General features: G+C 38.8%; 2 protein-coding genes across 2 annotated transcripts; both read right to left on the bottom strand.

Annotated features, from left to right (window-relative positions):
- Positions 1-1,685: 1,685 nt before the first annotated feature.
- On the bottom strand, positions 1,686-13,502 carry MMP27 (matrix metallopeptidase 27). The gene is made up of 10 exons (XM_014860016.3): positions 13,367-13,502; positions 12,284-12,522; positions 10,993-11,141; positions 10,773-10,901; positions 6,460-6,621; positions 6,163-6,283; positions 4,769-4,899; positions 3,780-3,939; positions 3,125-3,228; positions 1,686-2,172 (listed from the first exon to the last, which is right to left on the bottom strand). The coding sequence occupies exons 1-10, from the start codon at positions 13,466-13,468 to the stop codon at positions 1,934-1,936; spliced, it is 1,536 nt and encodes a 511-aa protein (XP_014715502.1). The 5' UTR covers positions 13,469-13,502; the 3' UTR covers positions 1,686-1,933.
- Positions 13,503-14,651: 1,149 nt separating this feature from the next.
- MMP8 (matrix metallopeptidase 8) lies at positions 14,652-26,209 on the bottom strand. Its single transcript, XM_014860017.3, has 10 exons — positions 26,000-26,209; positions 24,128-24,372; positions 23,345-23,496; positions 23,132-23,257; positions 20,278-20,439; positions 18,850-18,967; positions 17,941-18,074; positions 17,220-17,373; positions 16,428-16,531; positions 14,652-16,262 (listed from the first exon to the last, which is right to left on the bottom strand). The coding sequence occupies exons 1-10, from the start codon at positions 26,204-26,206 to the stop codon at positions 16,159-16,161; spliced, it is 1,506 nt and encodes a 501-aa protein (XP_014715503.3). The 5' UTR covers positions 26,207-26,209; the 3' UTR covers positions 14,652-16,158.
- Between the last annotated feature and the right edge of the window lie 1,399 nt (positions 26,210-27,608).

The following is a 27,608-nucleotide window of genomic DNA, read 5'->3' as shown; positions in this document are numbered from 1 at the left end:
ATTTCCCTAACGATGAACGTCTTTTCATGTGTTTATTTGCCACTTATATAGCAAATATTTTGGCCATTTAAAAAATTGAGATGTTTGTCTTTTTATTTTTGAGTTACACAAATTCTTTATATATTTAGGGTACAAATTCTTTATCAGATATATGTTTTGAAAATATTTTCTCCCAATGTGTGGCTTGACTTTAAATTCTTTTAATATTGTTTTTTTGAAGAGCAAAGGTTTTAAATGTGGATGAAGTTTAATTCATCAATTTTTTCTTTTGTGGTTCATGATTTTTATGTTTTATCTAAAAATCTTTGCTTAATTCAAGGCCACAAAATTTTTAAAATTATATTCTTCTAAAAGTTTTATATTTTTAATTCTTCCATTTAGAGGTCCATGGCTCATTTTTAATTTTTGTGAACAGTGTGAAGGAAGGATGAATGTTCTTTTTTTTAATATGTGTGGATATTTGATCATTCTACCACTATTTTTTGTAAAGATTAACCTACCATCTACTACATTCCAGGCGTTCAGCTGTACTTGTTAAGATTTACTGTCTGTTTCAAACATGCAATAACTCTTTTCTATACCTCTTTCTTTTAGGAATCTGGGAACATGGAACTCAAGGGAAAATGTGGCAGTGGGGGACTAGCTGTAGGAATTCCTGAGATTTTCTATGCTTATTTTCTATCAGTTGACACCTGCTCAGTCTTTCCACTCATCAGCATCAAATTCTACTGACAATCTCCCATCTTCTGGGTAAAAAAATTTATGAATAAGTTTGATAAGAATTTAGCTTTGAGGGTGTAAAGGTAAAACCTAACCATAAGAATTTGGAAACACAATTAATACATGGTGTAACAAAGAGGACAGGGACTTTCCACCTATAGGTTTAGGCTCATGTGACCATATATCCAATATATCCATATATCATGTGACCAAACACAGGGAGGAAATTTCCCCATTTCTTATTTATTAGTTTATTTATTTATTTTTATTGAGGTAACATTGGCTTATAATATTATGTAAATGTCAGGTGTACATACTTATATTTTGATTTCTGTGTGGGCTACATCTTGTTCACCACCCACAGACTAACTACCATCTACATTCCTTGTATATGAGATCAGTGTGCACAAAACTCGATTTTAAACTCTCAAAGGAATGGATAAATTCATTGGTCTATGTTTGGGTGAGTTGGAGGGAACACTATTTTCCTACTCCTGCTTGTTCTTTAATTGTTGGGGGATCACCTCTAGTGTAACACTTCCTGCATCCCTCTAGGCACTCACTCCTCTCTTTGGGAGGTGAAATAACTTATTTGACTGGTGAATTTGAGAGCAGAAACTGGGCACATGTAGCTCCATCCTTGTGTCTTTCTCCTTGGGCTCCATGCAGCCTGTAGGGAGCTCCCGTTCTTGGGGAGGCCTGGTACTTTCCAGTTCTTCTCATGACTTATGGGTAAGTATGTCTCATTCTAACATTTCATATTAGGAAACTTGCTCTCCCACAGATACACTCTCCAATATGATCTTTATCAGTAATGAAGTGGCATTTTGTTATTTTTCAGTGGGTTCAGAACATGGATCAGGATGAGGAATGCAGTTTATTGGGCCACTCCAACTCCAAAAGTGCAGAGAAACTAGAATGCTAACGATTGGTTTAATAAATATCTTCGGTATTTAGTTGTTATAAGACACATGGCTTCCTTCTTTAAGTGCACAAAGCATAAAATAGGCTTAAAGTACAATGAGAGTTTTGTTTATACATGGTAGCTTCCTGTAAAACGAATCAGGCAGTTCAAAATAGCTGTTGAATCTTTATCCAATAGATATTTAAAACTAGGACTGGCAACTCGATGTTAAAGAATAGTTCTATTCTACTTTGAAGCAAAGTTCAGATTAAAAAACATCTGGAGGTTTATTTTAGGACTATGAATTTATTAATAACCGTAGATTTTTTTTAGCATGTGAACAATACTGAAAATAAGCAAGTTCAAGTTCTTATGATAAAACGTCTCCAGTCCTCCTGAATGTACTTCTTTGCTGATACTAAAATCAGATGATGAGTTTGATGGTTCTTTACATTGCAACCAAGTATTGGTTTTCATCATTCGGGTAATGTTCTTTGCCCTAGGGTCGTATTCAAATTGCTTTGATCTACGGAAGAAATAGAAGAATCCTAGAGAGAGAGAATCATGATTAGTTATCTGGCACAACTATATAATGGTTGCATACTCTTTAATTTTATGAATATTGAATAAAATAATTGAACATTATGGAGAGAAAAGAAACTTGTGTAATTATATAAATACATTTTACTTTACTCCTGTCACATGAGAAATATTACTTTATTTCCTTGAGGAAGAAGCCAACACATGAAATGAATTTCAAGGAGCTTACTACCTTTTTAGCCAGACTGTGGTTTTTGCCAGAGGTTCTCAAACTAGGTTTCAAAAAAGCATCTCAGGGAGGGGGAGAAGAAGGCCCCTGTGGGTATGGCCTTAGGCCCTCCATCCTCATTTCTCTAGAGCTGCTCTGCTTTATCTGTTTTAGATTTTGACATTCTGTATTAGATTTCATTGGAATAAAAGATTGTATCACTCAAAAACATTTTTAGACTCCCTTATTCCATGCTCTAGGTTTTTTTCTTTGAAGACATAGTAGCTGGACTGGTACATTAAATTAGCTGAGATTCTTTTAAAACTGTAGATTCCCAGAGCTTACCCACAATCCTACTGCCTCAGAAACCATAATTTTGCACACAAACCCCAAGCTGTGCATATTAAACTATGTACATTATAGTTTGAGAATCACTGTTCAGTTCATGCGCTTCATCGTTTTTCACAATTAAAACTCTTCAGGGGTTGTCTTTTAGGGGGTATCTTGGATCAATGATAAGTAAAACTAATTTTGGTACTTTTGGCATAGATTTGAGATAGTGTAACGGAGAACGTAATTCAGGACTTACTGATTCAGTTTGTGATAATGCCCAAAGGGTTAAAGTTAATTATTACCTGTGCTCAAGAGTAGTTAAATCACATTAAAATTGAGATATTAAGTTTTTGTGCTGTCTTCCTTCACAGTCAGTAAAGTCTTCCAAGTATCCTAATTGTTAAGGCATTGCGGCTTACCTTTATGCTGGAAAGCAGCATCAACTCGGAGACCAATTCCTGGAAAGTATTTTAGCACCCTCCGTGGATACCCTTTGTCCATGGTTTGGGTCACTTCATCATACCTGGAGACATGGATTTGGAAGGTTTCCAGGGGATCTTTGTTTTGGGAGCTTAATTCTTCTACTGGCTAGCTTGGAGTCAAGTGAGGATGTGGAGAAAAAGTAGGCTAGTAGAGGAAAACTAATTGGATCAGTAATAAAAATATGCCAAAGATTATGTTTGGTTGAATCATTTATAGTGTCTTGAAAACAAGAAATGATAAGGTAAAGAACCCACATCATTTGCCAGACTGATGTTATTCTGAGTAACTGGTCAATCAATGTGAGGGCTCAGCTCGGAGTTTCACAAATTTTGACTGGTATGTTGGCCATTGGCAATTTGGTTGGCCTCACCAGCTTTATTATTTTACCTTATCTTTATTTTTTAAGTTGGAGGAAGATCTTTGGACTCATTGAAACGTTCTTTTGTTTGATGAATGTCATCACCTGAAATTGCTTTCAACATAATTACTTTAAGAAGACTGTAGGTTAGTTTTATTTTTGCCTGTGTTAAAATGATGCTATGTGGATATTTTTATCCAGAATAAAATGGAGTCAATTTTCTGTAAACTTACCTCCAGCACCAAATGCCCACAAAGAAGTAGGTTTTTCTTGTGTTGTGGTCATAGAGAGCTGCGTCAATTTTCTTCACATGTCTTGGAAAGCCAAGTGTATAGATGGATTTGGGATAATCTGGCAAGACAGCATATCCTCTGATCATCCAGAAGTTGTCATCTGGGAAGAGAGAAAGTGGTTATCTTCTGATCTATTTCCTAGAGGGAGAAATAGATGTCTTAAGAAGTTTGAAAATAATTAGATAATTAGTTTCTCTCAGGTTCAATGCTTAAAGATTTAGTAGTCTTACTTTTCCACTTATTCTTGCCACTTTCTTTAGCTGGCTTCTATTGTTAATAGAACACAAATAATATATACCTATAGTTAATAGTGTTCATACCCATGTCAATTGGCTTCACTGTGTTGACTGCTTTTCTAACTCTGACAAAACAGTCAAGTATGTTTGGGCATGTTCTCCTAAATTTCAATACCTAAGTGTTCTCAAAGGTAAGTAATCTGATGAAATCCATGTAAAAACTAGGGTTGCTAAATTAAATAGGAGATAGCAGTTAAATCTGAATTTCAAATAAACAATGACTAATTTTTGGTACAAGTATATCCAAAGTATTGCAAGGGATATATTTACACTATTTTTTTTGTTGCTGTTTATCCAAAATTCAAAGCATCCAATTTTTTCATTTTCCTAATCTGGCAACCCTAGCAAAAAAGAAGTATAGAAGAGAGATAGGTTACCTTTATTTGACAGAAAAAAGACTGTTTTTTAGTTTTTGTCATACAGGTTCTTTTAGCTCATGTGCAATTGGGATGGTGTTTACCTTCACAGCCACAGAGAACCCTGGATAGTGGTTCTTTGTGATAGGAGTCTAAGGTCAGGCAGAAGCCCTGCCCATTTGGCTCATGCATGAAGATTAAGCTCCTTGCCGCAAAATACCCACAGACCAGTTCAGGCATCCAGAGGGAGAAGAGGAATCACGATGGGCAAAGCTACCTTTAAAAACCAGAATCTTATCTTTGGAGTTCTCATATGCAGCATGAATATCAGCTGGCAGAGATGGCCATAAGGAAGAGATTAATTCAAATTCAACATTGGTGATATCATAATAGATCCTCCATAGGTACCTGTGTTAAAAAAACATACTTTACATATACAGCCTGTATATGTCTATTTCAATGAAAACATTGCGAACATAGGCTTGTCTTTTATCTATTGAGTTGGTACTTTCCTCATACAATTCAGAGCATTCACACAATTTTCCCCCGCAAGTTTAGGGGATTGTGAGTTCTGTTCTACCCTTTGGGCCACCAAGGTCTGGACATGCCTGTGCCTACTCTCTTGGGTACTTAGAGTAGCAAACTGTCCACAGAAATATCATAAAAAGTTCTCATTGTGCTCAATGGCCTTGTTTCTGCCGAAGTAGCAATACCCAATATTCTAAGCCAACATCAAGTATTCTGAGACGAACTTTTCAGTGCTGATGTTTGCTAGAATGAAGAAATGTTATCACGGGCATGGCAAAACATTTCCTCAGATTTTTCCTTCTGGCTGTAAAGTTCTGAGTCTATGAATGAGACTTGAAAGTCCTTGTATTCCATTTCCCTTCTCATGCTGGCAACCCCTTCCTGACAAGCAGTCTCTCAGCCTCTGCTGTTGGGGGCATGGTAGTGACAGCATGTCATTACAGTTCTATAGAGCTGTGGGTGGAAGGAGTCTGATTTAAAATATTTTTCCCTTTGCCCCTATATCCTTGTTAGATGGTGTATGTCCTGATGCTTTGTTCTGAAAATATGATCATGAAATACGTAACTGACATACCATGCTGCAATTTAAATCCTATAAATTATACATAGTGAGAGAAGAGGTTTCCCACTAATGCTTTATTGATGTAACATTAAGGAATGGTCTATTGATATGTGTTTAACAACTGGCTCTCCAGGTAGGAAAAAGACCTAAGTTTTATCATTTGATGATTTCCAGGGTGTAAATACTCCAACCATGGCCGGTTTTAAGCCACCAAAGCAATGTGAACTGGTTTACAAAATTCCGGAAAATTTAACAACTGGATCCTGAAATGTTATAAGTCAACTCCAACATGTCACTGAGATTGGTGTATTATTTTAGCTAAGAAGTCACTGAAAGTAGACTCTACTTCACCTTCTTAAACAATGGCAATTTAGAAATTTGCTTAAAAACATTTAAAAATTAATTTATCAAACATGTAGGATATAGACTCATAGTAAAACATTCAAACAGTATGAGGAGTTGTAAAATGGACAGTAAAAGGCACACATTCTCACGATCCCCATGACTCCCTCTTTATCCCCAAATCTCTTGAAAAGAAAAGTCTTCGTAGGAAATTGAAGAGCTTAAGGGAATGGGTTTACCTGCCTTTAAAGAACATTACTTCTCTGCGGAAAGTGGTGATAGCATCAAAAGTCAAATCAGGGTCACAGACATGGGGTACAGTGGGTTCTTTTGGCTTAGTAGGTGTCTCAGGTAGATCTCCTTTGATGGAAAAGAAATACCACAGTGAATTAAGAAGGCATGTGGAAATACCTACAGAAGGATCTTACCCAAGTGAATATTTTCTTCATAAAATTTCAAGAAGTGAGTTTCTCAACTTCCTTTCTGGAAAGCTTCCTATTTAGTTCACATATATTCAGATTTGTGATGTTGCTCACCATAGATGGATTGGATTCCACTGATATCATCCTGAGAAAGTGGGTATTTGCTAGGATCCAGGGAGACATAATTTGGGAACATCAAAGCTGTTGGATCATTGGAATGAGAGAGCCCCAGTGAATGACCAAATTCATGAGCAGCCACGAGAAATAAGTTGAATCCTTAACAAAAACAGAAAACACGAATACATGAATCAATCAAAAGGAGAAGGGTTGCATCTGAGATTAGGAAGTAACTAAGGGGAAACAAGAAAGGGCTTGCCATCCAGCAGATAATTCTTGTAACAAATGCACCATCATTTATCTGGGAAAGATTTCAATACTAATAACTGATATTAGTCACATCATGGAGAAATATGACCTAAAGGAAGCAAATGGCAGGAAACAGGTGTTTCAGAATGGATAGTATTTAACCATCAGTTTTGGATTGTTGCTAGGTTATCCTATATGTGATCATGTTTTTCCTACGTATATTCTTCCAAGGTTATCCATTGGCTGTAGAATAAAATGCAAATATCTTAACATGGCTCTCCATGATCTATCCTTGCCTTTTTTCCAGCCTCATATTTTAACTTTCATATTCCATGAGCTGGCCATATTGAATCATTTGCATTTCTCATCAATATCATGTTCTTTCTAATCTCTCTGTCTTAATATCTCCATCTCTTTTGCCCAGAATATTATCTCTCCCACCTCCTTTTTGCCTACTTATCTATCCTACTTCTTCCTCAGAAATCCCCTCTAGAGTCATCTCCTTCATGAGGCTTCCCTTATCTCTCCAGCTCCTATCCAGGCTGTGTTAAATGCACCTCTGGGCTTCCATAGACTCAGTGATAATTCTGTCATAGCACATAAGGGACTGTGTTGTCTATTTCCTTCACCAAGCTGTGTACCCTGTCAGTACAGGGACCGTGTCTTAATCATCTTTTATTCCTGGTGACTGCTAAACTGCTTATCCATAGTGGGTGCTTAATAATGGTTGCTGGATCTCCATCCATGTGTTTATTTGGATGGAAGAATGATTAGATGCATCTCCTACACAAGACCACAGTACCCTGGACTCACCCATACCAGAAGTCTTAGCATGCCTGGTGGAATTGCCTTTTTATCTCTCTTGCTCCCACTAGTCTGTAAGGTTCTAAATATAAAAGACTGTCTTTGGACTTGCAACTAAGCCTGTGGATCCTCAGGAAAAGTCTGAGCCTTTCATGATGAAGACTTGTCCGGTGATGTTTGCACAAAACAAACATGAATGGCAAAGGATTATTTCATGGCCTTTGGTGCTTTTCTGCTCTAGCCTTTGCTGCTGCCCCTTGTCTGACTGGCAATGTCACTGGGTGTGGTTTTGGATAAGGGATGGGACAAGTGACTCTTTGAAAAAATAATTGAAACTCAGGTCATCTATATGAAGTCCAAATCTTTATCTTGGCTTTCAAGACCCTCTGCAGTCTGAATCTTATTCACCACTTAGCCTTCTATTCCACAACATTTCTAATACTTGATTTGGTTAGGTTGTTTTGTCCAGAACACTGTCTACTCCACTTTGCCTTCTGGTTCCTGCTTAGCCTTCAGGTCTCAGATTTGGCATCACTTCCTCCCCTGACCTCTGCATTTGGGTTGGAATTTCTTTTGTGTGCTCCTATTATATGGTTATAGCTCCCTTTAGCCCAGTGTTGATCATGTTGGTTGGAATTTCCATTTGGTTGTGTGTGCTCCCTAGACTGTAAACCTAGGGCAAGGTCTGTGTCTCGTACACTGTTGCACACTCCATTTCTATGACAGAGCCTGTGTCATAGTGGGTTTTGAGTAAAGCATTGTTGAATGACTTCATTTACCAAAAATTTGCAGAGCGTCTATCATGTGCTGACAGTATTATAGGCCATATGATACTGTAGGAAAAAGATAACATCTCTGCTGTCTTGGAGATGTTATTAAATATATAAATCACTCTAATCATCATCATCATCAATGCTAATAATCACCAACATAATTATCAATGTCAAAACAATTTCTGAATGTTCCCTATGGGCAAGTTCTTTGCAAGATGTTTTCACTTTCATTATGGGTAACTTCTGTTATCTTCCTGCAAGAAGGGCATTATCCTTATTCTACAGACAAAGAAACAGAGTAAGAAAAGTAAATTAACTTACCCAGGGTCCCTCAGGGAGTAAATGGGAAACCCTGAAAGAAATCAAGGTCAGACCTTGGTTGCTCTTGCCAAATCACCACACATGCACCTGTAAGGCCTGTTTCAGTGGTTTAGTGTGTGTAGCACATACACACTCACACACAGGCTTGACACTGCCCTCGCTTTAAAAGATTCTCAGGAAAATCTCTCTACATGCTTAAACTCCTTTGATATTACCACGCAATGACTTGTCCTTCCCTTAGGAAGTAGTGGCATTAGCAGATGACTTATGACTATTGCCCTTAAGCAAGTTACACTAAGTCTTTTGTACCCTTTCTATAGGGAAAGCCTACATATTCCAAGGAAGGAGATAATCATATATTATATATTATTGACAGTTTTCCTATTAAAAAAATCCCAGTTTTATAGAAGATTACATTTGCTTGAGGTTTTGTGTTTTTATTAGAGAAGAGGAAAATGTTTTCCCTTTTACGTCAATGAGCTAAAAGATACACGATTGGGTGTTCCCTGGGGCCCGCATTTGAGACCCTGAGGGAATGCAACAAAGCAATTGGAAGACAGCCATTTTGGCATGTTGCCTGGTTATCCACCCAGAACTTGTTGGAGGCCTCTATTTATCCCCTGCCTTGCTCAAGCAACTTTTGCCAACTTGGGGCCCAGGGCTCGTTGCACTTTTTGATAATCCACCCCAAACATCCCCCTTGGCAGAGAGCTTGGAGCAGTGTGGATAATAGTACTTACGACTGAGTATTGGATTTAATAGAGATAAAAGAAACCCCCAGTGAACTCTTGGAGTAATCTCTGCCTCTAGATGGGAAAATAAAGCCTGGCTGAGCAAGGAGAGTTATCCTGATTTTGGCAAGCACTAGGATATTTCCTATAACTGCCTGATTGAACATATCCACTGCCTGTAGCCCAAATCCAAAGAAATATTGGGACATGTCTCAGCAGAAGATAAAAAGCAGTCATGGTCCATTCAATTCCTCCATTGTTTGGATGACAGTGTCATCCTACTTCCTTCATCCTCTTGTCTGTGATACTAACTCATTTAGCAGTGGCAGCAACCAAGCCCAGAGTTCCTCTGGTGCCTGAAGTCCAGTCATACTGACTTCTTTACCTTCCTTGTTCACTAGCAAAAGAAGAACAATTACATCACATGTTCAGACTTAGCAATGAGTGGCCACAGACCATTTTGAGTTACAGGTTTTCAATTTCGCAGAAACTATAAAACTGATCTATAGACTATCTGGAGTTACTTGGTCAGGACTGAACTGTGACCTTCTATACCACCCATCAGCAGAGCCACGCCTTCTGCTTTCCTGGGACTCTGGAAACCAAATGGCAGACCCAAGATGACTGTTGTCAATGATAGAAAAACAAAGTGGGGAGGACCTGAGTCTACTCAGCCTGCTCCTTTGATTGGTACACATACTTTTACTGTAGCAAAGTTTTGTTTTTTTGTTTGAAAAGTAATAAAATATCTCTTATTTCAGTGCCAGAGAGGTTCATTAAGAGAAATAAAGTCAAACCACTTGGTTTCAAAGAACAGGTCAAATATAAAGGTTAGGGTCTGATTCCTTGATGGATGGGCAACAGTTAGAAGAGGAAGTTCATGATTATAAATAGTCCTTCTATGGGCCATGAACCCACACACCATCCTTCGATCACTAACTCAAAATTACCACCTCCCTAGAGTCGTCTTTCAATCCTTAAGCCACAGATGACTTTTCCCATTGGTACAGCACACAGCACATTCTGCTTTGTATGGTTGTATGTGAACCTAGGCCTTATATGCCACACAAGATCATGAACCTCTGAAGGGCTGGAACTTTTGTAGTACAACTTTGTGGTCCATACAACACCTTGCATAGTTGCAGGCACATAGTGGAACTGCAGGCGTTGTGGATGTATGAACGAATGTATGAGTAAGTGAAGAATGTTCTGTTCATAAGAGGATTAGAAGTTTTATGAGGGTATTGTATGCCTAAGGCTCTCAACTGTACAAGCACAATTGTCTGGACAGATATTGAAAACTCATCCATGTCATCTTAGAATACAGAAAATTGTGGGGAAATTGGGAAGTAAAAAGCAACTAGTTGCAAAGCTATTCTTTTCAGGGATTCTTTAGAATACTAAATTTTGTTCATAAAGAAATTGAACTCACCTACTCCATCCTTGGTCCAATTTTCATCCTCATCGAAGTGAGTGTCTCCACCCAGACCCAGACCAGGAGGAAAGGCATGGCCGAGGACTCCCAAGGGGCCATCAAAATAACGAGGACATCTCCCATGGACTGAGATACAATTCATGGGGGAAAAAGAGATCAGCCTCCTCAAAGCTCCTGATGAATATAGCCATAGATTTCCCTCTGCTGAAAACCTTACCTCGGGTCCTAAAGGCAATCATGATATCTGCAATCCCCTTGGAAATCTTGGTGAACATTAGTGGAGTAACTTTGCTCCACACTTCTAAACCTTTTTGGATAGCCTCGTCTACATCAGCTCGTGCCATATCTGGCGTATAGTTCATGATTCTTAAAAATTAACAAAAATATATCAATTTGTGCTTATACATGCATGTATGCAAATATACTACAAAAAGAAAATCATTTCTATTTCATCAATCATATGCTGCAGCAACTTTTGGTGTGGTGTTATTCTTACATTTGTATAATACTTTACTGTTTAAATAAAGCACTTTTACAATGCTATATAAATCAGTTCTCTCATCTGCCCTATTAATCAGGGAGTGTTATAACACTTTAACAAATGAGATTCAAAGAGGTTAAATAACTTCCCTAAGATCATACCCTGAGTGGGAGAGCATTAATTTCATGTATGTGTTTGCTGTGTATATAACTGCATTATAAATATGTTCTAAAAAGAATTGAGATTTATTTTCTCGGATGGCTTGTGGGAATCAGTCTTGTGTCATGTATTAAGAGTATAAATACGTGAAAGCCACAAAAAGGTAGTTACTCAGGAAAAGATTCCCCTCCTGTTTATATTTGTCTTCCTAAACCTATTTTCATCTCAATACCTAAGGCTCAGTAAGATGAAGGAAGAACTATCAGAAACTCTCTAGGGCCAGCCAGGAGGGCTGTAGAGTGGTGGTCAAGGTCACTATTTCTATCTCAGGTCACGGACACACTTCATCCTCTTTCTGCCAATGAGCCAGCCCTCTTTGCTTGAGATGTCTGGGGACAAAGCACTCCATACTTCACTCCGGAGTCCGTCTGAGATTTGACAACTCTAACTCACACACGTCTCTAACATGAACTGGTTGTGCTCCAGGGTCTTCTCATTTTCTCTTGAGCACACTGCATCTGTACCTTCAAGCATCTGCAATCGGATGGCAGTGCTTCAGGTCCTGAGCCTATTTGGAGCTGGCAGAGGCCAAAGATTAGAGGATCTCTGCCAGAGCCAGTCTGCTGACAAGAGCTATGTAACCTTGACTGTGGTAAATAATCTGTTGTTTCAGTTTCTCTTTGTTTAAGGTGGTAATAACAGCGGTGCCCACATCACAAGTTTGTTGGGAGGACGGAATGAATGAAATCTATAAAGTGCCGTGCACATAGGAAGTGCGTGGTAAAATAACCCATGATTATTTTTGTTCCTTGGAGATTCTATTCATGTTTCTTTGGATTAGGGGGAAATAAGTGGTTAGAAGCATTACCTGTATGTGAGGTTGTATTTCTTCCACCCAGGGAGAGTGTAGCCATACTGACCCACATCAGGCACCCCACACCGCGGTGTCTTCATGATCTCAAGAGTGTTTGAATCCAGTTTTCCAGTCACCGTCAATCCAAAAAATGCTTGCATTTCCTGAATTTTGCCATCTATGAGACTCTTGTTCTTGCTTTGAACAAGATGACTCCCTTCTATTTCAAGAGAGTAGAACTGGTTGAGATATGCCTGAGCAAAAAGACAAAAAAAAGAAACAAAAAGGCACAAACTACAAGAGAGCAAATCTTCACCTCAGGTTACAACAAAATTGTCTGAAATCCTTTTTGACAGTTCGGAGAAGAAAAGGAAATAGGTAATGAGGGGAAGGAAGGAGTGAGGGAAGAAAGAAGAAAAGAAGGAAACAGAGAGGAAAGGAAGGAGTCACCTCATTTTTTTAACTTTCAAGGACTGGTTGAGCTATGCGTGACCCGAGTTGGCCAAACCACAAAGCCTATAAAAATTCAAACCTCCACAGAGGAGAATCAAGCTATTTCTATGTGTTAAATGATCACATATCTTACAAATTTTTGCTATTATTTTCATTTTGATGTTTCCTTGAAACAAATTCTAGAAGAAATAGGTGATTATTCATTTCACAAATTTAATGAATTTAATCAAATAGGGCAAGTTAACTGGACTAATTTTTAGCGGGAATCTCAAAGCAATGTATTATTCATGCATAAAGAGATAAGGGCTCCAAATTGTAGTTGGGTCCTCCTGGTTGTTATTGAAATGCTTTTATAGAGACCTCCATTTCTTACAGCGCTGTCCTCTTTCTCCTCTCACTATCTCCTCATTTGTAAACATTGCTTAAAGTTGTAGCAAATCCTGCCTTTTCCTCTACCCCGCCCCTACTCTCCACCCCTCACACAGTTCTTTGAGGTCCTTAGGGCAAGGGAACCAAAAAGCAGCTCCTTCTTACAAGAAAGTTCAGGACTCTTTTATAGGAATTTGCTGTCTTTTTAGGTCCCAAGACAGTCAACAGAATGAATTTTTTATTAATAGTTGTTAATAATATTTATCGAAACAGTACCTGAGCCAGCTGCATATTTTCTTCATTTTCCATTTTTTGGTCTACAGGAAATGCAGAAGAAAATGTTATAAAGAGCAAACATAGGGGCAGAAGGCTCTTCATTCCTTCCTCTTCTCAGTTGAAGCCTGGTTCTGTTTGCATAGAATTTAGAAAATAATAGTGAGACGTGGCATGCCTTGGCCTCTATCATCCCTTAATTAATAACAGAAAAGGACATTTGCCATGAAGTGTGTCATGATATGCTTTATTTTTTTCTTAGCTTGACTTGGTTTTGCAATCGTGATCCACAGTTGCTTAGGAAACATAGCCATTGTTCATTATTGAATTCATTATAATTGGAAGTCAGCTTCCAATTTACTTTTGTCTTTGCAAGCTGGTGGTTTTCCTATCCATAAATTCTTGAAAGTTTATGAAATAACATTCTTTTGAATGAAACTCTAGAATATCTCGAGTGGCATAGTATCATGAAAAGACAATTGAATTAGGAATCAGATTACCCTAATTAACTAGGGTAAATATCAAACGTTTATTGAGCACCTACTATTTCCCCTATCACTGTAAATGCAAGTGTGAATAAGATGCCACTCTAACTTTGTTGGAGAATTCAGACATTTTCAGAAACTAATGCCAGACAAAAGGGAGGCAAGTGGCAAAATGCACAGTGTTCACTTCTCATGACTGCGTGAAATATAAAGAAATAGGACGAACTCAATTCTCATCTCAAAAATGTTTAGATGAGAATTAGGCCATGAATTTATCATAACTAGCTAGTATAACTAGCAGGTAGGTGTTCTGAGAAGGTGAATCTCCCATCTTTGTGCTTGTGCAAACTGGCATAGGAAGTTCTAGAAAACATGATAGTCTGAAATTGACTGTTAAAAATGAAATACCCTGTTCTTACAGGTCCTTTCAGTCTTGTTACCTTGATGTAATAAATTACTTAAACATCTCTCTCACTTTCCCCAGCACAGCACCTGGGACATGTAGGTGATTAATTCTTGTTGAGTGAACGAATGAATGAAATGATAGTATGTCCTAGTTTGTTTTCTGATCTTGTAAAATAAGTTGAGAATAATGTGCTGACATATTTGAGGGAATTTTTTGATGACATTGAATATTTATAAAATATTTCATGACCTGTGAAGCAATATCTAAGGTTTAATATCAATGTTATAATAATTCTGAGAAGGGAATAAAATGCTGTAAATATATCAAAATTTGCTATTTCTTTTATTACTTTAGATAAACTATGTGGTAGTATCCTAAGAAATTATAGCAGATCATGTCAGTCATTTAAAATATTTATTTTGAACGTATTTAATAATTTTTGAACCAGAATGAGGTGCCAAATTATACTAAATTATCTGTGGATTTAAAAACTTTAATAGAAAAGGAAAATAGGATGTGCTAGTGATACATGTATTTTACAATTCACATTTATTATATAATAAGCTACATGACGTTCTAACAACTACAAATATTATAATGATTTTGGTGTCTAGACTAGTCTCTATCATCCCACAGGTCTTAAAGTTCTTAACAGAAAAGAATCTTTAGTAAATGTATGCATCTAAGCTCAGTTTAAGTCAATTTAATGAGATTTATTGAATTTTGTGCCCAGCGCTGTTCTGTTTGTGCAGACTCTAGTTGTCTGTAAATTGTGTCCTACTGAGTACACCAGGGAAAAAAAAGAAATAAGGAACAACAGATCCAACTAGCCCATTTGCTTAGGCTCTAGAGGAAGAGAGCAGGGAGGAGGCAGGAGAGGAAGCGGTACCTCTCCTATTTGCTGCTCCCCTGGGAAGAGGCTAATAATCCTTATGGGGGTTCAACTTTGCCATTCTGTGTTGATTCATTTTCTTAAGTGCAGATGTACTGTATTATCTTCCTAGGGCTGCTGCAACAAAGTACCAAACTTGCTAGCTTAAAACAACAGAAATTTATTCTATCATAGTTCTGGAAGCTGTGAGTGCAAAGTCAAGGCGTCAGAAGAGCCATGTTCTTCTCTCTGAAGGCTCTAGGGAGGATCCTTCTTTGCCTCCTTCTAGCTTCTGGTGGTTGCTGGCAATCCTTGGCATGTAGATGCATCGTTCCCATTTCTGTCTCTGTCTTCACATGGCCTTCTCCACTGTGTGTCTGTGTCTCTCCTCTTCTTATAAGGACATCAGTTCTTATGCCCACCCTAATCCAGTATAACTTCATCTTAACTATTTACATCTGCAAAGACTTAGTCCCAAATAAGGTACATTCATAGGTACCTGAGGTTAGGACTTGCACATAGCTTTTTTGGGGAACACAATTCAACTCACAATACATATCAACAATATTTCTTTCCAAGAGTGGAAAATAGCACCAGATTTTCAATAAACGCAAGGAGTACTATCTATCTTGTTTATAATCCTTACTTATAACCTAAATCCAGTGCTAAATTGCATGTAGCAGATAGCCTTAAAACGTGTTTAAAGAGACTTTGGAATATAGGAGCATTTTAGAAGTCAGATAATCAAATAATGAAATAATGAATAGAGAGGTGACAAAGAGGGCTTAATCTCCTTCTTGTGATGAATTCACTGACCTGAGATGAAACACATAAGCACTAAATCAGCCTCTGCAAACAGTGGAATTTTCAAATGTATTTTCACTGAGGATATGTCCAATGAATACAGTGATAGCAAACAACATCATTTATTGTTGAGAAAAGAATAAATAGGTCACAATTTAATGGATACGCAAATTAGATTTCCCTGCAATATTCAGAAAATGGATACAAAAAATTTGATTTTGCTTCAACTTCATCTACAGTTAAGCCATTTATTGATTCTTGCAACCCTAGTAACTCTCTGAGTATTAAGATCAAATGCATAATAAACTGGTCCGCTGAAGAAAAGAAAGAAGTCTGTAAAAAAAAAAAAAGAGATAATATACTGAATTAGCTTGTCGAAGTAAGATCTCAGATGTTTTCAATTAAAAAGACCCCACTCCAGTCCCAATATAACATTCAAATGCAAATGTGCTATTTAAAAAAATTAAACAAATTTATTAATAGTTTTTTTCCACTTACGATCTTGCTGGAAAACTGCATCAATTCTGCTTCCTATTCCTGGAAAGGTACTTGCTATGCTTTGGGGATAACCTGCTTCCATGGATCGTCTTTGGTTATCATATCTGATGAGAAAAAAATATTCTGTATTTTAAGACAAATACAGTCTATGATGATCACAGTTTTCTTTAAATTGCATATACTTTACAAAGTGCTTTCACACATGTTTTCTCACTCAGTCTTCACAACGTCCTATGTACTGGGACTAAGAATGGTTAACTTCTCTACCTAAGGGTCCATTTATACATTTATAAAATATGTGAGTATCAGCAATGCTAAAATAGGCTTCTGGTTGCTGGTGCAGTGTTATTTTCAGGAAGAAGAGCTTATATTTTCTAAGGCTTTTACTTAATTGGTACATAGTGTCTCTCTCTCTCTCTCTCTCTGAGTAAATGTAAATAATAAGTCCAACTTGGACATCAAATTCTGTAGGCTATCTGGATAACATTTACTTGAGAGTATTGGAATTTAACTCATAAATGAGAATTAGCCTCTTTGCATCCTACTCTAGTGCTTTATTAAGGTTTGCTCTGTTCCATGATAGAGAATCCTCAATACCATCGTGCAGGCATTTTAATTTTATAAAAATGAAAGTTTCAAAAGCCATAACAACGTCAATCATCTTGTGAAAAAGAATGCCTATAAAGACCACCTATATTTTTAAAACCTTCAGAAGCCTGATTATTAGTGGTTTGTAGATAGGGTAAAGCAAGATGGGTTTCAACCTCTAACTAAAAAAATAGTTTACCTTACCTCCAGAATTGATCATTTACAAAGAAGTATGTTTTACTCCTATAGGAAACAGCTGCATCAATTGCTTGGACACTGCTTGGGAAGCCGTAGTTTGATATGTCCTTGGGATAACCTTGCTGAATGTCATAGCCATTCAAAGCCCAGTATTGGTTGCCTGCCAATGATTCAGGTCATATGTTAGATAAAGTTTTTCCACTCCTACAAAACGTGTACCACTTCTTAGTTTTTGCACAAATTTGTCAGAGAAATGAAAACAGAAAAAATAGCGTTTAAAAGATAGAGGTGGTAGTTAAATTCATTGGGGTATGATGGCCCTCGTGGTTCCCTAGCACCCGCACAAAATTCAGACTTCTTAGCTTGACATTCAGGGCCCCATAATTGGATATCTGATCTCATGTGACTTCTATACAGAGATTAAATTACAGCCTTGGGGAATCTTGGAAAATTATGTCTGGGATGAGGGTGGAGGAAGACCAAAGGTGGTCTAATATGGTTTTCTCATCTTGTAGATGAGAAACCGAGGCCTGAGGGTATAATCTGCTTAGGTTCACATACCATTTCATGGCAGAGATGGGACCCGACCCAGGTCTCTTGACAAAACCCTGGCCGGCGTAACACTCTCTCACTGGCTCACCTCCTCTGAACCCAGAAGGGACCACAAAGAAGTCCTTTCCCTCCATTTAAAATCCACTAAAATAAGATGAAAACCATAGGCAGTTACCTTTAAATAGGAAAATTAGGTCCCTGTCAAAATCCTCATAAGCCGCCTGTATACCATTTGGCAAGGATGGCCAGAACAGAGAAATGAAATTGAGTTCGACTGTTGGCAGTTGGGGATGCCTCCTCCAAAAGTACCTAATGGAACACAGGAGAGAAAACCACACACACAGTTGTCTAAGTAGGCAGCTTCTGTGAGTCTTGGGCTAATACTGGCCCTTATAAGATTGCTGGGAGGATATGACAATATAGTGAACGCATAGTTTCTAGCACAGTAACCAACATATAGCCATGCTTTATGGTGATATTGTCCATATGTTAAGTACTTTACAGTTTTCAAAGGATGTCAAAGAAGTGACCTTATTTGGTTATATTTTACACTGTCACCTCCTCACACATTGACAAGTCTTATTTTGTTGGTCTCTTTGATTACTGCTCCTACAAAACGATGAGACTATTTAGAATATTCTAGCAAAAGCAATACAAGCACACGCAGCCTGTGATTACACAATCACAAAAAAGCCACTGGAAAATTGAAAAATTTAATCAGTTAGATGATTTGTCCTGCAGCTTATTAAGTGATCATTTTCATTTACTTGACTGAATTTGAGTGGAACTGAATGCTCTTTTGGTGTCAGATAAACCCAGCTATGGGGCTCCTAAGCAGCTAGAGTCCACATTTGCTTACATCTGATATCACAAACATCTGAATGTTTATGAATGTTTTAGTTTTTTCTTTTCTTTTCATGGATGTTTTTAGTTATGCAGAAAACACTGTAAATTCCAATGAGATGCATGTGCATGGAATTCAAAAGGAAAATCTGAGTGATGTGTGATATGTTACTTAATTAGAATCCAGTTTTAAGTTATGCCAGTAAAATAAGTCAAATGAAGGAATAGTTCAATCTTATACTCGTTTTTAAAGAAAAGTGTTTCTCCGCGGAGTGTGACGATAGCATCAAATGTCAGTCTGGGGTCACAGGCGGTGGGCGCGGTTGATCCAGTTGGTTGGATAGGGTCATTTGAAGGTCCTGAAAAAAAAAAAAAAACAGTCCAGTGTGACTCAGTGTACTTCAGACCCTGCTCAGGATGGTGTAGCGTCTTCACCTGAAGAGAAATTCTACCAGACTATCATCCCACAAGGCATTAAAGTAACTGTACATTTGGCCCACTTACAGTTTTTGTTTTTTTAAAAATAAGAGTAATGGTGATTTTCAGGGACAGTTCCAGGTTAAGTTGCGAAGTAAAGAAATTTGCATTCTATGCTTCCTCCCTCTTTAAAATCCTAATTCCATCCTTCTCTCTCATCTTGGTTCTTCTGTGTTGTGGTCACTCACTATCCACTTCCTCCTTCCACTAAAATCCACCTTCAGGAAAGGAGTTCATATCAGTCTTTTACCCCACAGCATAAATCTAAGTCAAAGTTTAGCAATATTTTCTTCTATAAGTATTTGTATTTAAACGTGTTTTCTCATTGCAGAATGAAGGGCTATCTTAACAGTTAAGAAAATTTAAAACATGGGTTAAGCAAGGGAAGGAGATGTTTTGAGGAGAAAAGGAGTTGAGGAGTAGAGGCAGTTAGACTAAGTCTTGTCATTCCTGAAAATCCTACTGTCATGAAAAAATTCCCTAGTTGTGGTACCCTGGCATGCTTGGTTTTATAATGCTGTCCCACCAGAGAGAGGAGCATGCCTTTTCCAATTCCATTCCACTCCACTCTTTTCCATTCTCTTTCCTTCCCTTCCCTTCAACTCCTTTAGAGTCACAAACTTCTTCTGTGGTTTCCTGTTCTTACTCACAGCCACTAGGAGGCAGAAGGGCAAGAGGGAGGAGAGGTGCAGTGGTCTTACCCAGAAAGTACTTATAACAGGGCCGAAGGCCTCTATATCCCTCCTTGAAAAGTTTCTCTTTCTCTCCATACTCCAAATTTCCATTCCTCACCTTCCCCGACAGACAACAATCTTAATGTGATCAATATATATCTTTTTGTTAGCATGTTTCTTGAAAATGCCAAGTTTTGTCTATATGCATTTATAATTTATGTAGATTCATATATTTTGTAATTTAATTTACATACTGTGTAATATGTATCATTCTTCTTCATGAAGCACAATGTTTTAAAGACCCTTCTATGTTGTTGTCATATGTACTTCTAATTCAGAATTTCTAACTGCTGCATATTACTCTATGGTGTGCATCCACCACATTTTACCTGTATACTCTCCTCCTGATAGACTCGCAGGTGCGCTCCAACTACCACCACCATAGACAAGAATGCAATGAACATGCTTGACATGCCCAGGTCTCCCCATGCACTGCAGTGTTCTTCAGATGACCTTACCATAGATGGCCTGAATGCCATTGATGTCATCCTGAGAGAGCAAGTAGGTGCTGGGTTCCCTGAAAGCGTAGGTGGGATACATCAAGGCAGCAGGGTTTGTGGAGTGAGCGAGCCCCAAGGAATGGCCAAATTCATGGGCAGCAACAATAAGCAAGTTGTAATCTGAAATGCAAGCATGTGTGGTGAATGGCTCTGAGTGGAATCAAGGGTGGTGGAAATATGATCTCAAGGAATGCAGCTTCCAAGCCAAAACTGCCCTGGGGAAACAGCCCTTCCCCTGCCTTTTACATTTTCCCTTCAGGTACCTGGAGAAATGGAGATTGGAAAGAATCAAGATAGGAGTTATAAATTGAGATTAGGTGAATATGAGATTCTCATCAAATCTTAGAAGGAAGTAAAGCTGCCTTCATTCTGATTCCCATATGTCATGGATGTTGACTTGAGGCTTAGAGAAACGATGGCAGAGCCATCACAGGTCTTGTGACTTTCAGAAGCCCTCTCCTCCTGTGCACCCACATATACCCCTCTCCAATCTCCCAGGCCCTCAGCCCCATTAGTAAAGTCTCAGTGAACAGGTAGTCAGAAAAGAAGCCTACCAGGCAGCGGGGTAGCCTCAGATGCAGAGCCAACTCACTGACTCCGTAATCACCCATTGCCTAGCACCAGCTTTTCCCTGATCCTGAGCTTTCCAAGCAGCTCCAGGAACTCCACCAGAAAGAGACAAATCCTGCCTCTTATCCTTCCCTTCCCTCATCTTTTAATTCCCGCAAGCAGAGTGCCTTTCACAAGTGGGAACATAAAAACTTCCAAGACTTGCACTTCCTATCAAATAAAGTCCAAGACTTCTCCACTTGGCTCCAGCAGACATTTGTGGGTTTGACATTTTACGTGAATCCTTCACTCCAGCCAGTTTGTGTGCCATCTTACAAACACATTTTTTATTTCCCTACATGCCAACTTTAAAAACATAATTATAGTTGCAGAGTACTTTCTATAAGCTAGGAAGTGTAATATTATTTAAGCCTCCAACATTTTGATGAAGTATTGTTAGAAATATTCTTAAAGTAAAGGAACTGAAGCCCACAGATTTTATTATTGGTCTTGCAACTAGTGGGTGGTAGAGCCAGGTAGAACCCGGATATGATCGCAAGACCCTTGCTCTTACCACAACATCCAACTTCCTTGGGATAATTAGCCTAGTAAAATTCTACCCAAGCTCCAAGAATTGCTTTCTCAATCATCACACATCCTTCCATTTTTGCATTCATAAATGCATTTTGAAAACCATCTTTGAGTGCCTGGAGTATTAGGCGAGGGGCTCTGGGGGAATTGTGATGCATAGTCTGGAAAGCAAGATGTGTGCAAACAACTTGAATGTATAGAACAATGAGGAGAACAGTTAGAGAAGGAGAAACAAAGTCTGCTAGGATTCTGAGGAGGAGGCCTCATTTCCAGCTGAAAGAAAAGACAGGGAGCAGCATGTCACACAGCATGGAAAAAGATTTTGAAAGGTGGGGATTGGGGTGTGCGGAAGGGTATTTAGGAAGAGGATAATGTGGACAAATGTAGGGAAATTGGAAAGGACATGGGGTGTTTCAGGAACAGTGAACATGTAATGTGACTAGTGTAAATCAAATATGAAGACAAGTCATGAAAGATGAGATTGGAAAGTCACCAAGAGCCTTCAATGCCGAGTGAAGGTATTTGGACTTTATTTCACCCAGAAAATGTAAACACTGGAAGTTTCAAGCAGGAGAGTAATGTAATCCGAGATGGGCTTTCCAAAGACAAACTTTGCTGCAGTGTTGGGAAAAATTAGAGGAAGCAGAGATTGAAGGTGAACAGTCCAGGTGGGAATCTGGATCATTTAGTTCAGGTAAGAGGGTAATGACTGTCTGAACTAGTGGGGAGGGCAAGAGGAATGCAAAGTAGTGGAGCGTGTTATTTATTTTCTGGTACACATTGCTAGGAGCTATGTGTAGGGACTTAGGTAGAATAAATACTCACAAAAGATATGTTGAGAAAATGGTGGGAGGAACAGGTCTCAAGGAAAGAAAAAAGATGCCTTTCCTATTATTTTCTAAAAAGTGTTCTGTGGTGTATTGTTACCCCATGGCCTTGTGAATTACCATGTGGTCTGGATATACCAGTCCTTATCCTCAATTCTTCCCTTCAGATGGTCCAACTCTTATTATTCTGAGTCTTCTCCTAAAAGGCGTGGTTGGCATACCATTGAAAAAGAGCTCCATGAAGGTGAAATAACTAGATGAAAAAAAAATGGCTGCTCTTCTAAGCAGGACAGTTTCCTAAATCAACTCAATTATTTCTGAATTTCCAAAAATAGAGACCGTTTTCAAACATCATTAAATTTTAGAATATTAAAAAATGTATACTTTAAAGCAATGGTCAACAGACTTCTTCTGTAAAGATCCAGATAGTAAATATTTTAGGCTTTGTGAGCCATACCATCTTTGTTGCAACTACTCGGCTTTGTTATAGCAGCATAAAAACAGCTATAGATGACACATAAACAAATAAGTGTGGCCCTTTTACGATAAAACTTTATTTATACAAACAGAACCAGGCAGGATTTAGCCATGGGCTGTAGCTTTCTGATTCTTGCCCTAGGAAGCAAGGTCAGTAATTAGCTTCAGGATTCTTTTAAACTTAAACTGACTCAGTATCTTGAGGTAGCAAAAACTTTAAATGGTCAGTTTGTGTGAGTTTGAAATGCTACAATAACTTGGATGTGTGTGTGTGTGTGTGTGTGTGTGTATGTGTGTGTGGAGGGGGTATTCTGATGTGGCAAAGGTTCATTCAGAATCTGCATGTGGACATAACCTTGTTAACTTACTTGTTCCGTTGTCGGTCCATGTTTCTGCTGCATCAAAATGAGCATCTCCTCCAATACCTGGGCCTGGCTGAAAGGCATGAGCAAGGATTCCATTGGGTCCATCAAATGGAGAATTGTCACCATGATCTGAAATAAAACAATTTGTATTAGGCCCTTGCCGTGTCTCAGGTTAACCAGGGAAAGCAAAATTGAGCGGGACTGCTTCGAGCCTACCTCCTTGGTAAAAAGCAATCCTGATGTCTGCTTCTCCCTGTGAGATCTTCTTGAACTTCAGGGGTGATGCTCTACTCCACACTTTAAAGGCACGCTCAAAAGCTCTTTCAACATCAGCCCTTAGCAGCAAGTGTGGGGGATAGTTAATAATCCTTCAAAATGAGAAGATGTGTGGAGGGTTCATTACTATTCAGAACAGCAGTCTATCAACTGATTGAGTTACTCTGTTTTGGAGTGAGTTGCATACATGAAGTGTTACCACTAGAGAGAGTATAAGGAAGGAGTGCGGGACTCGGGGTTGAAGACAGATGTGGGTTCTAGAGAAATTACTACATGTCTTTAAACTCAGTATCCTTATTCATAAAATGAGGATAGTAAAATAGTATCCCTCTCAGAGGGTTGTTGTGGGAATTAAATACACGTGAAGTATTTAGTTCATACTTGGCAAATAGTAGTATTCAACAAATATTGGGTATCATTATCATCAACAGGAGGCATGCAAGGTGGGGCTAGATTCTCTCGAGCAGTGATTAAGCCTAACACTGCCATCATCCTCTTTAGATTGTTAGAGAAGGAAGACAAAAGCGGCAGGCTTTGGAGTGAAAAGAATCATGGGATTTTTACCCTTTCATTCTCAGACTCATTCACCAGAATCTAAACTATAAAGGCAGGGATTTTTATTTGTCTTTGCTGTATCCCAAGTCCTGGAACATTGTCTGGCACATCATAAAAGCTCAAAAATACTGGTCGAATGAATGAATTCTGAAACCCTAGAAATATCACCTGTAGGTCAGGTTATTTCGTTCCCACTTGGGGTTCCCTGGGGTTATCATAAACTCTCCAGTGTCAGGCACTCCACAGCGAGGTTTCTGCATCATTTCCAGAGTTTCCTCATTTGGCTTCCCTGTCACATTCAACCCAAAGAATCGTTGCATTTCTTTAAGCTTTTCAACAACCATGCTAGTGCTGTTCTTCCTTGCAGCCTGATATCCTTTCCTTGGTAATTGGTAGAAATTTTCAAGGTAATTCTGGATAAAGACAAACATATAAGGAAACTTGCTGTGAAATTACCTTCAGTCCTCTGGGCATTTTGCATTCCTTTCTAAGTTTCTGCAGAGGTCAAACCCGGGCTACTAACCTGATAGCCGCAGGAACAAAACACAAATTGCCAGGTTGACTTTGAGAGAACGGTGCCTATTGGAAAGAACAGCCCCTGCCCAGTGCCCCACTTAATGTTTATGCATAAAAATGGCTATTTCATAAGGGATGAGGCCCAAGTCCTCAAGCAAAATGCTAGTATACAGTCAGGAGACTGTCTTCTTATTTTTATTGAAAAAAATAGCATTAGCATTTATTGACTTCTTGAGGTATTAGTTGCATCAATGCAGATTCTCTCTTTTAATCCTCTTTTCACTATTGTATTACTCATCCTCAGGAAGAAATGGAGGTGCAGAGAAGGAAGGAACTTGCCAAGATGACAATTCAGGTCCCAAGTCACCATGCTGCTTCTCAAATGAAAACTGACAATTTTAAAAGCAGAACTCCAGATATGATTCAGGGCAATAGCAGTATCACTGACATGAGCATTTTATCTACCACAGTCACTCTTTGGAAGGGGCCAACACTCCTGAGGGGGTAAAGGTTCTCGGGGGGGTTAAGCCAACTGTAAGACTTCTTTCTCTTACCTTGAGCAGCCTGTGAACGCCTGAAACTTTGCAAGTGACACGGGACCGAGCACTTCTGTGCTCACACAGCTTTTGGGATCAGATAGGTTTGGGTTCAAATCTTGGCTCTGCCACAGATTGACTATGAGTCCTTGGACATATCACTTAACTGACTTAAGATTTACTTTAGTCTCTAAAGTGGAATAATAATACCCCCTTCACAGGGTTGTGAGGATGAAAGGAGATGTTTGTGAAATGGTTAGCAGGGTGCCTGTTGCAGAGTAAGCACTTAGCTATTAGCTGTTAGCCTAGGGGTTACTATTACCATTGAAAGAGACTTAAAAAAATAAGTAAAAGAAAAAGCAACAAGAATAATGCTTTTCTAAAACTGTAATACTAAAAACATTATGCTTGACAAATTGGTGATAACATTCCCTTGTGTTTCTTAAAAATGTAGGCTGACTTTCACACTGTGAAACAATGGAAAAATATTGGTTTTGCTTTTTTAGCACTTCCATGTTTATAAACAGCTCCATAGTCTGATGTTAGGAAATCTGGGTACACTATGGACTTATACTGTCCCATCCTCATGCTCTCTTCTACACCTGGGAGTTTTGGCTGCAAAGATAAGTCCATATAGAAAGCATCACACGTGTAGTAACTGGGTTGCAGATATACTGAAAGGGAAAATCCTAGGTAAGTGAGAAAGAAAATAATTTAGTTTTGCAATTAAAACCATTTCTCCTAAAAGGCTTCCCGAGCTGGAAGCTCAGCAGCAGTATTTTCCCAGGTTTTGAAGAGCCTGGCTTGTTCTCATGCCTGGCCTTTAGAGGGCCCAGCTCGGAACCTTCCAAATCACTGAAACGAGACATTCAACCTCAAATCATCGAGAGAATTTCTTTCAGTCCATTTTAACTAAAAAGAGAAAGCAACCCACACAATTTTCTAATAACCAGCAAATCAACAGCCCACCAACTGATGGTCAATTTACCTGAACAATTTTTGCCTTCTTCTCTTCTGGGGATTCGGGAGGTACTGGAAAGGCCTTGGAAAGCTGTATGGGGAGTAGGAGCAGGAGTGGAAGCGTCTTCAGACTGAACATGGCCTTTTCCTCAAACACTGCCTCTCCTGGCCTTCCTCTCTGCCCCTCTGAGTAGGGACCTTGCCCTGGTGGGTGCCCTGAGGTTCGCTGCATCATGTGTCTCTCTTCTGGTCCCTTATAAAGCCATGTCTTAAACAATTGCCACATCAGGAAGGTGAAGCAACACAGGTCAATTACACTCTGAAAATTTTGCAATGTTATCAGTGATTTAGTACCCAAAAATGGACGAGTCTTTCAACAGAAAAAAAGTGCAATCTGCTACTCTTTGCTTTTGGGGTTTTTAGATATTTACTTTTGTGAAACTGTCTGGTCAAGGAAAAGGAGTAGGAGGCTAATCCTGAAGTTAATGAACAGTAGTCATCCATGGGTTTACATTTTCAGGGTGGGTAAGATGCCTCGGCTGTGTTAATTTATGCAAGGGAATATTGTTAGATTAGTGGGAGGGGTCTTGGGACCAAGAAGCCCAACTAGAGAATCTCTGTACTTACCCACCTTGCTGTGTGCGAGGAGAGGGTGTGCCTGCATGCACTGTGACAAAGCAGGATTTGTATGGGGTTCCTGGAGCAGCTTCTGGAAGATGGCATTTTGGCATCAAAGTATTAGAAAATCCCCAATCTGCAGGCCGGATTTTCCACAGGAAAGACAAAGAAAGCAATAGTGATGATGATAATAAACATTTGCTGAATATTCATTATGTCCCAGACATATATGGTGTGTACGTATAGATCTATATGCACACACACATGTATATTACCTCAGTCCATCCTCACATGGCCTTGGGGGTAGAGGCTATTACTATCTGCATTTTGCAGATGAAATCAAATCCAGAGAAGTGAGATGACTTATACAAGTCACATGGTAAATTTGTGGAGGGGCCAGGCTTCAATCGCATTTGGTATGTTTAGAGAGACTAGCTGGCAGCTCCTCCATCAGGCTGTTTTGTAGTCTCCCACTCGAGTGCCCGGCTGGCCCAGAGTGGAGCAGTAGCTCCAGGCCTGCAAGAACTGGGACGCCTTGGCTTGTGTTCCTGGAGAAGGAGACAAAGGAGAGGAAGAATGAGATGTCATATACTCCCCAGGGAGAAAGATGCTGAGAGGATTTTAAGACAATGTGGCTACATAGGGGGTTGTATTGGTCAGGGGCCCATGGGCATGCTTTTCAAATCATGTTACCTGGTCTCACTTCTGACTCTACCTGTGTGTAGATTATGTTACCACACAGTCTTTGTATATATTCATGTATATGTATTTGTATATGAGGGCAGGTATTGTTGTGTATAAATGTCTATATCAACATATATGAAGTATAATATCTGTTAATACATAAATAATGTCCCTATTTGGGATGCTGTGGTTAAGTACTTCAGTTTCCTCCTGATGTTTCTTATGAGCTTTGTAAACAATGCAAAGAAATGTGTCTTGGGTTAGAACTTATCTGGACAGCAGATTAATGCTCATGATACAGATTCCTGCATTCACTCAATAAACATTTCCTGCCA

Source organism: Equus asinus, chromosome 20 (assembly GCF_041296235.1).
Source record: "Equus asinus isolate D_3611 breed Donkey chromosome 20, EquAss-T2T_v2, whole genome shotgun sequence".
In the NCBI taxonomy this organism is placed as follows: domain Eukaryota; kingdom Metazoa; phylum Chordata; class Mammalia; order Perissodactyla; family Equidae; genus Equus; species Equus asinus.
Note: the sequence above shows the minus strand (reverse complement) of the source record. Positions and strands in the feature narration are given on the sequence as shown.

Bases quoted from the DNA above. Each gene is read 5' to 3' on its own strand.
- MMP27 (XM_014860016.3), bottom strand. From the start codon at position 13,468: ATGAAGAGCCTTCTGCCCCTATGTTTGCTCTTTATAACATTTTCTTCT. The intron at 3,940-4,768 runs GTAGCTTTGCCC...CTCTCTTCCCAG, and splicing joins TAAGATTCTGGTTTTTAAAG to ATGACAACTTCTGGATGATC. The intron at 3,229-3,779 runs GTAAGTTTACAG...CCATGTCTCCAG, and splicing joins GTGGGCATTTGGTGCTGGAG to GTATGATGAAGTGACCCAAA.
- MMP8 (XM_014860017.3), bottom strand. From the start codon at position 26,206: ATGATGCAGCGAACCTCAGGGCACCCACCAGGGCAAGGTCCCTACTCA. The intron at 23,258-23,344 runs GTAGGCTCGAAG...GTTTTATTTCAG, and splicing joins GATTGCTTTTTACCAAGGAG to ATCATGGTGACAATTCTCCA. The intron at 16,263-16,427 runs GTAAGTGGAAAA...TTTTTTTTACAG, and splicing joins TGCAGTTTTCCAGCAAGATC to ACTTCTTTCTTTTCTTCAGC.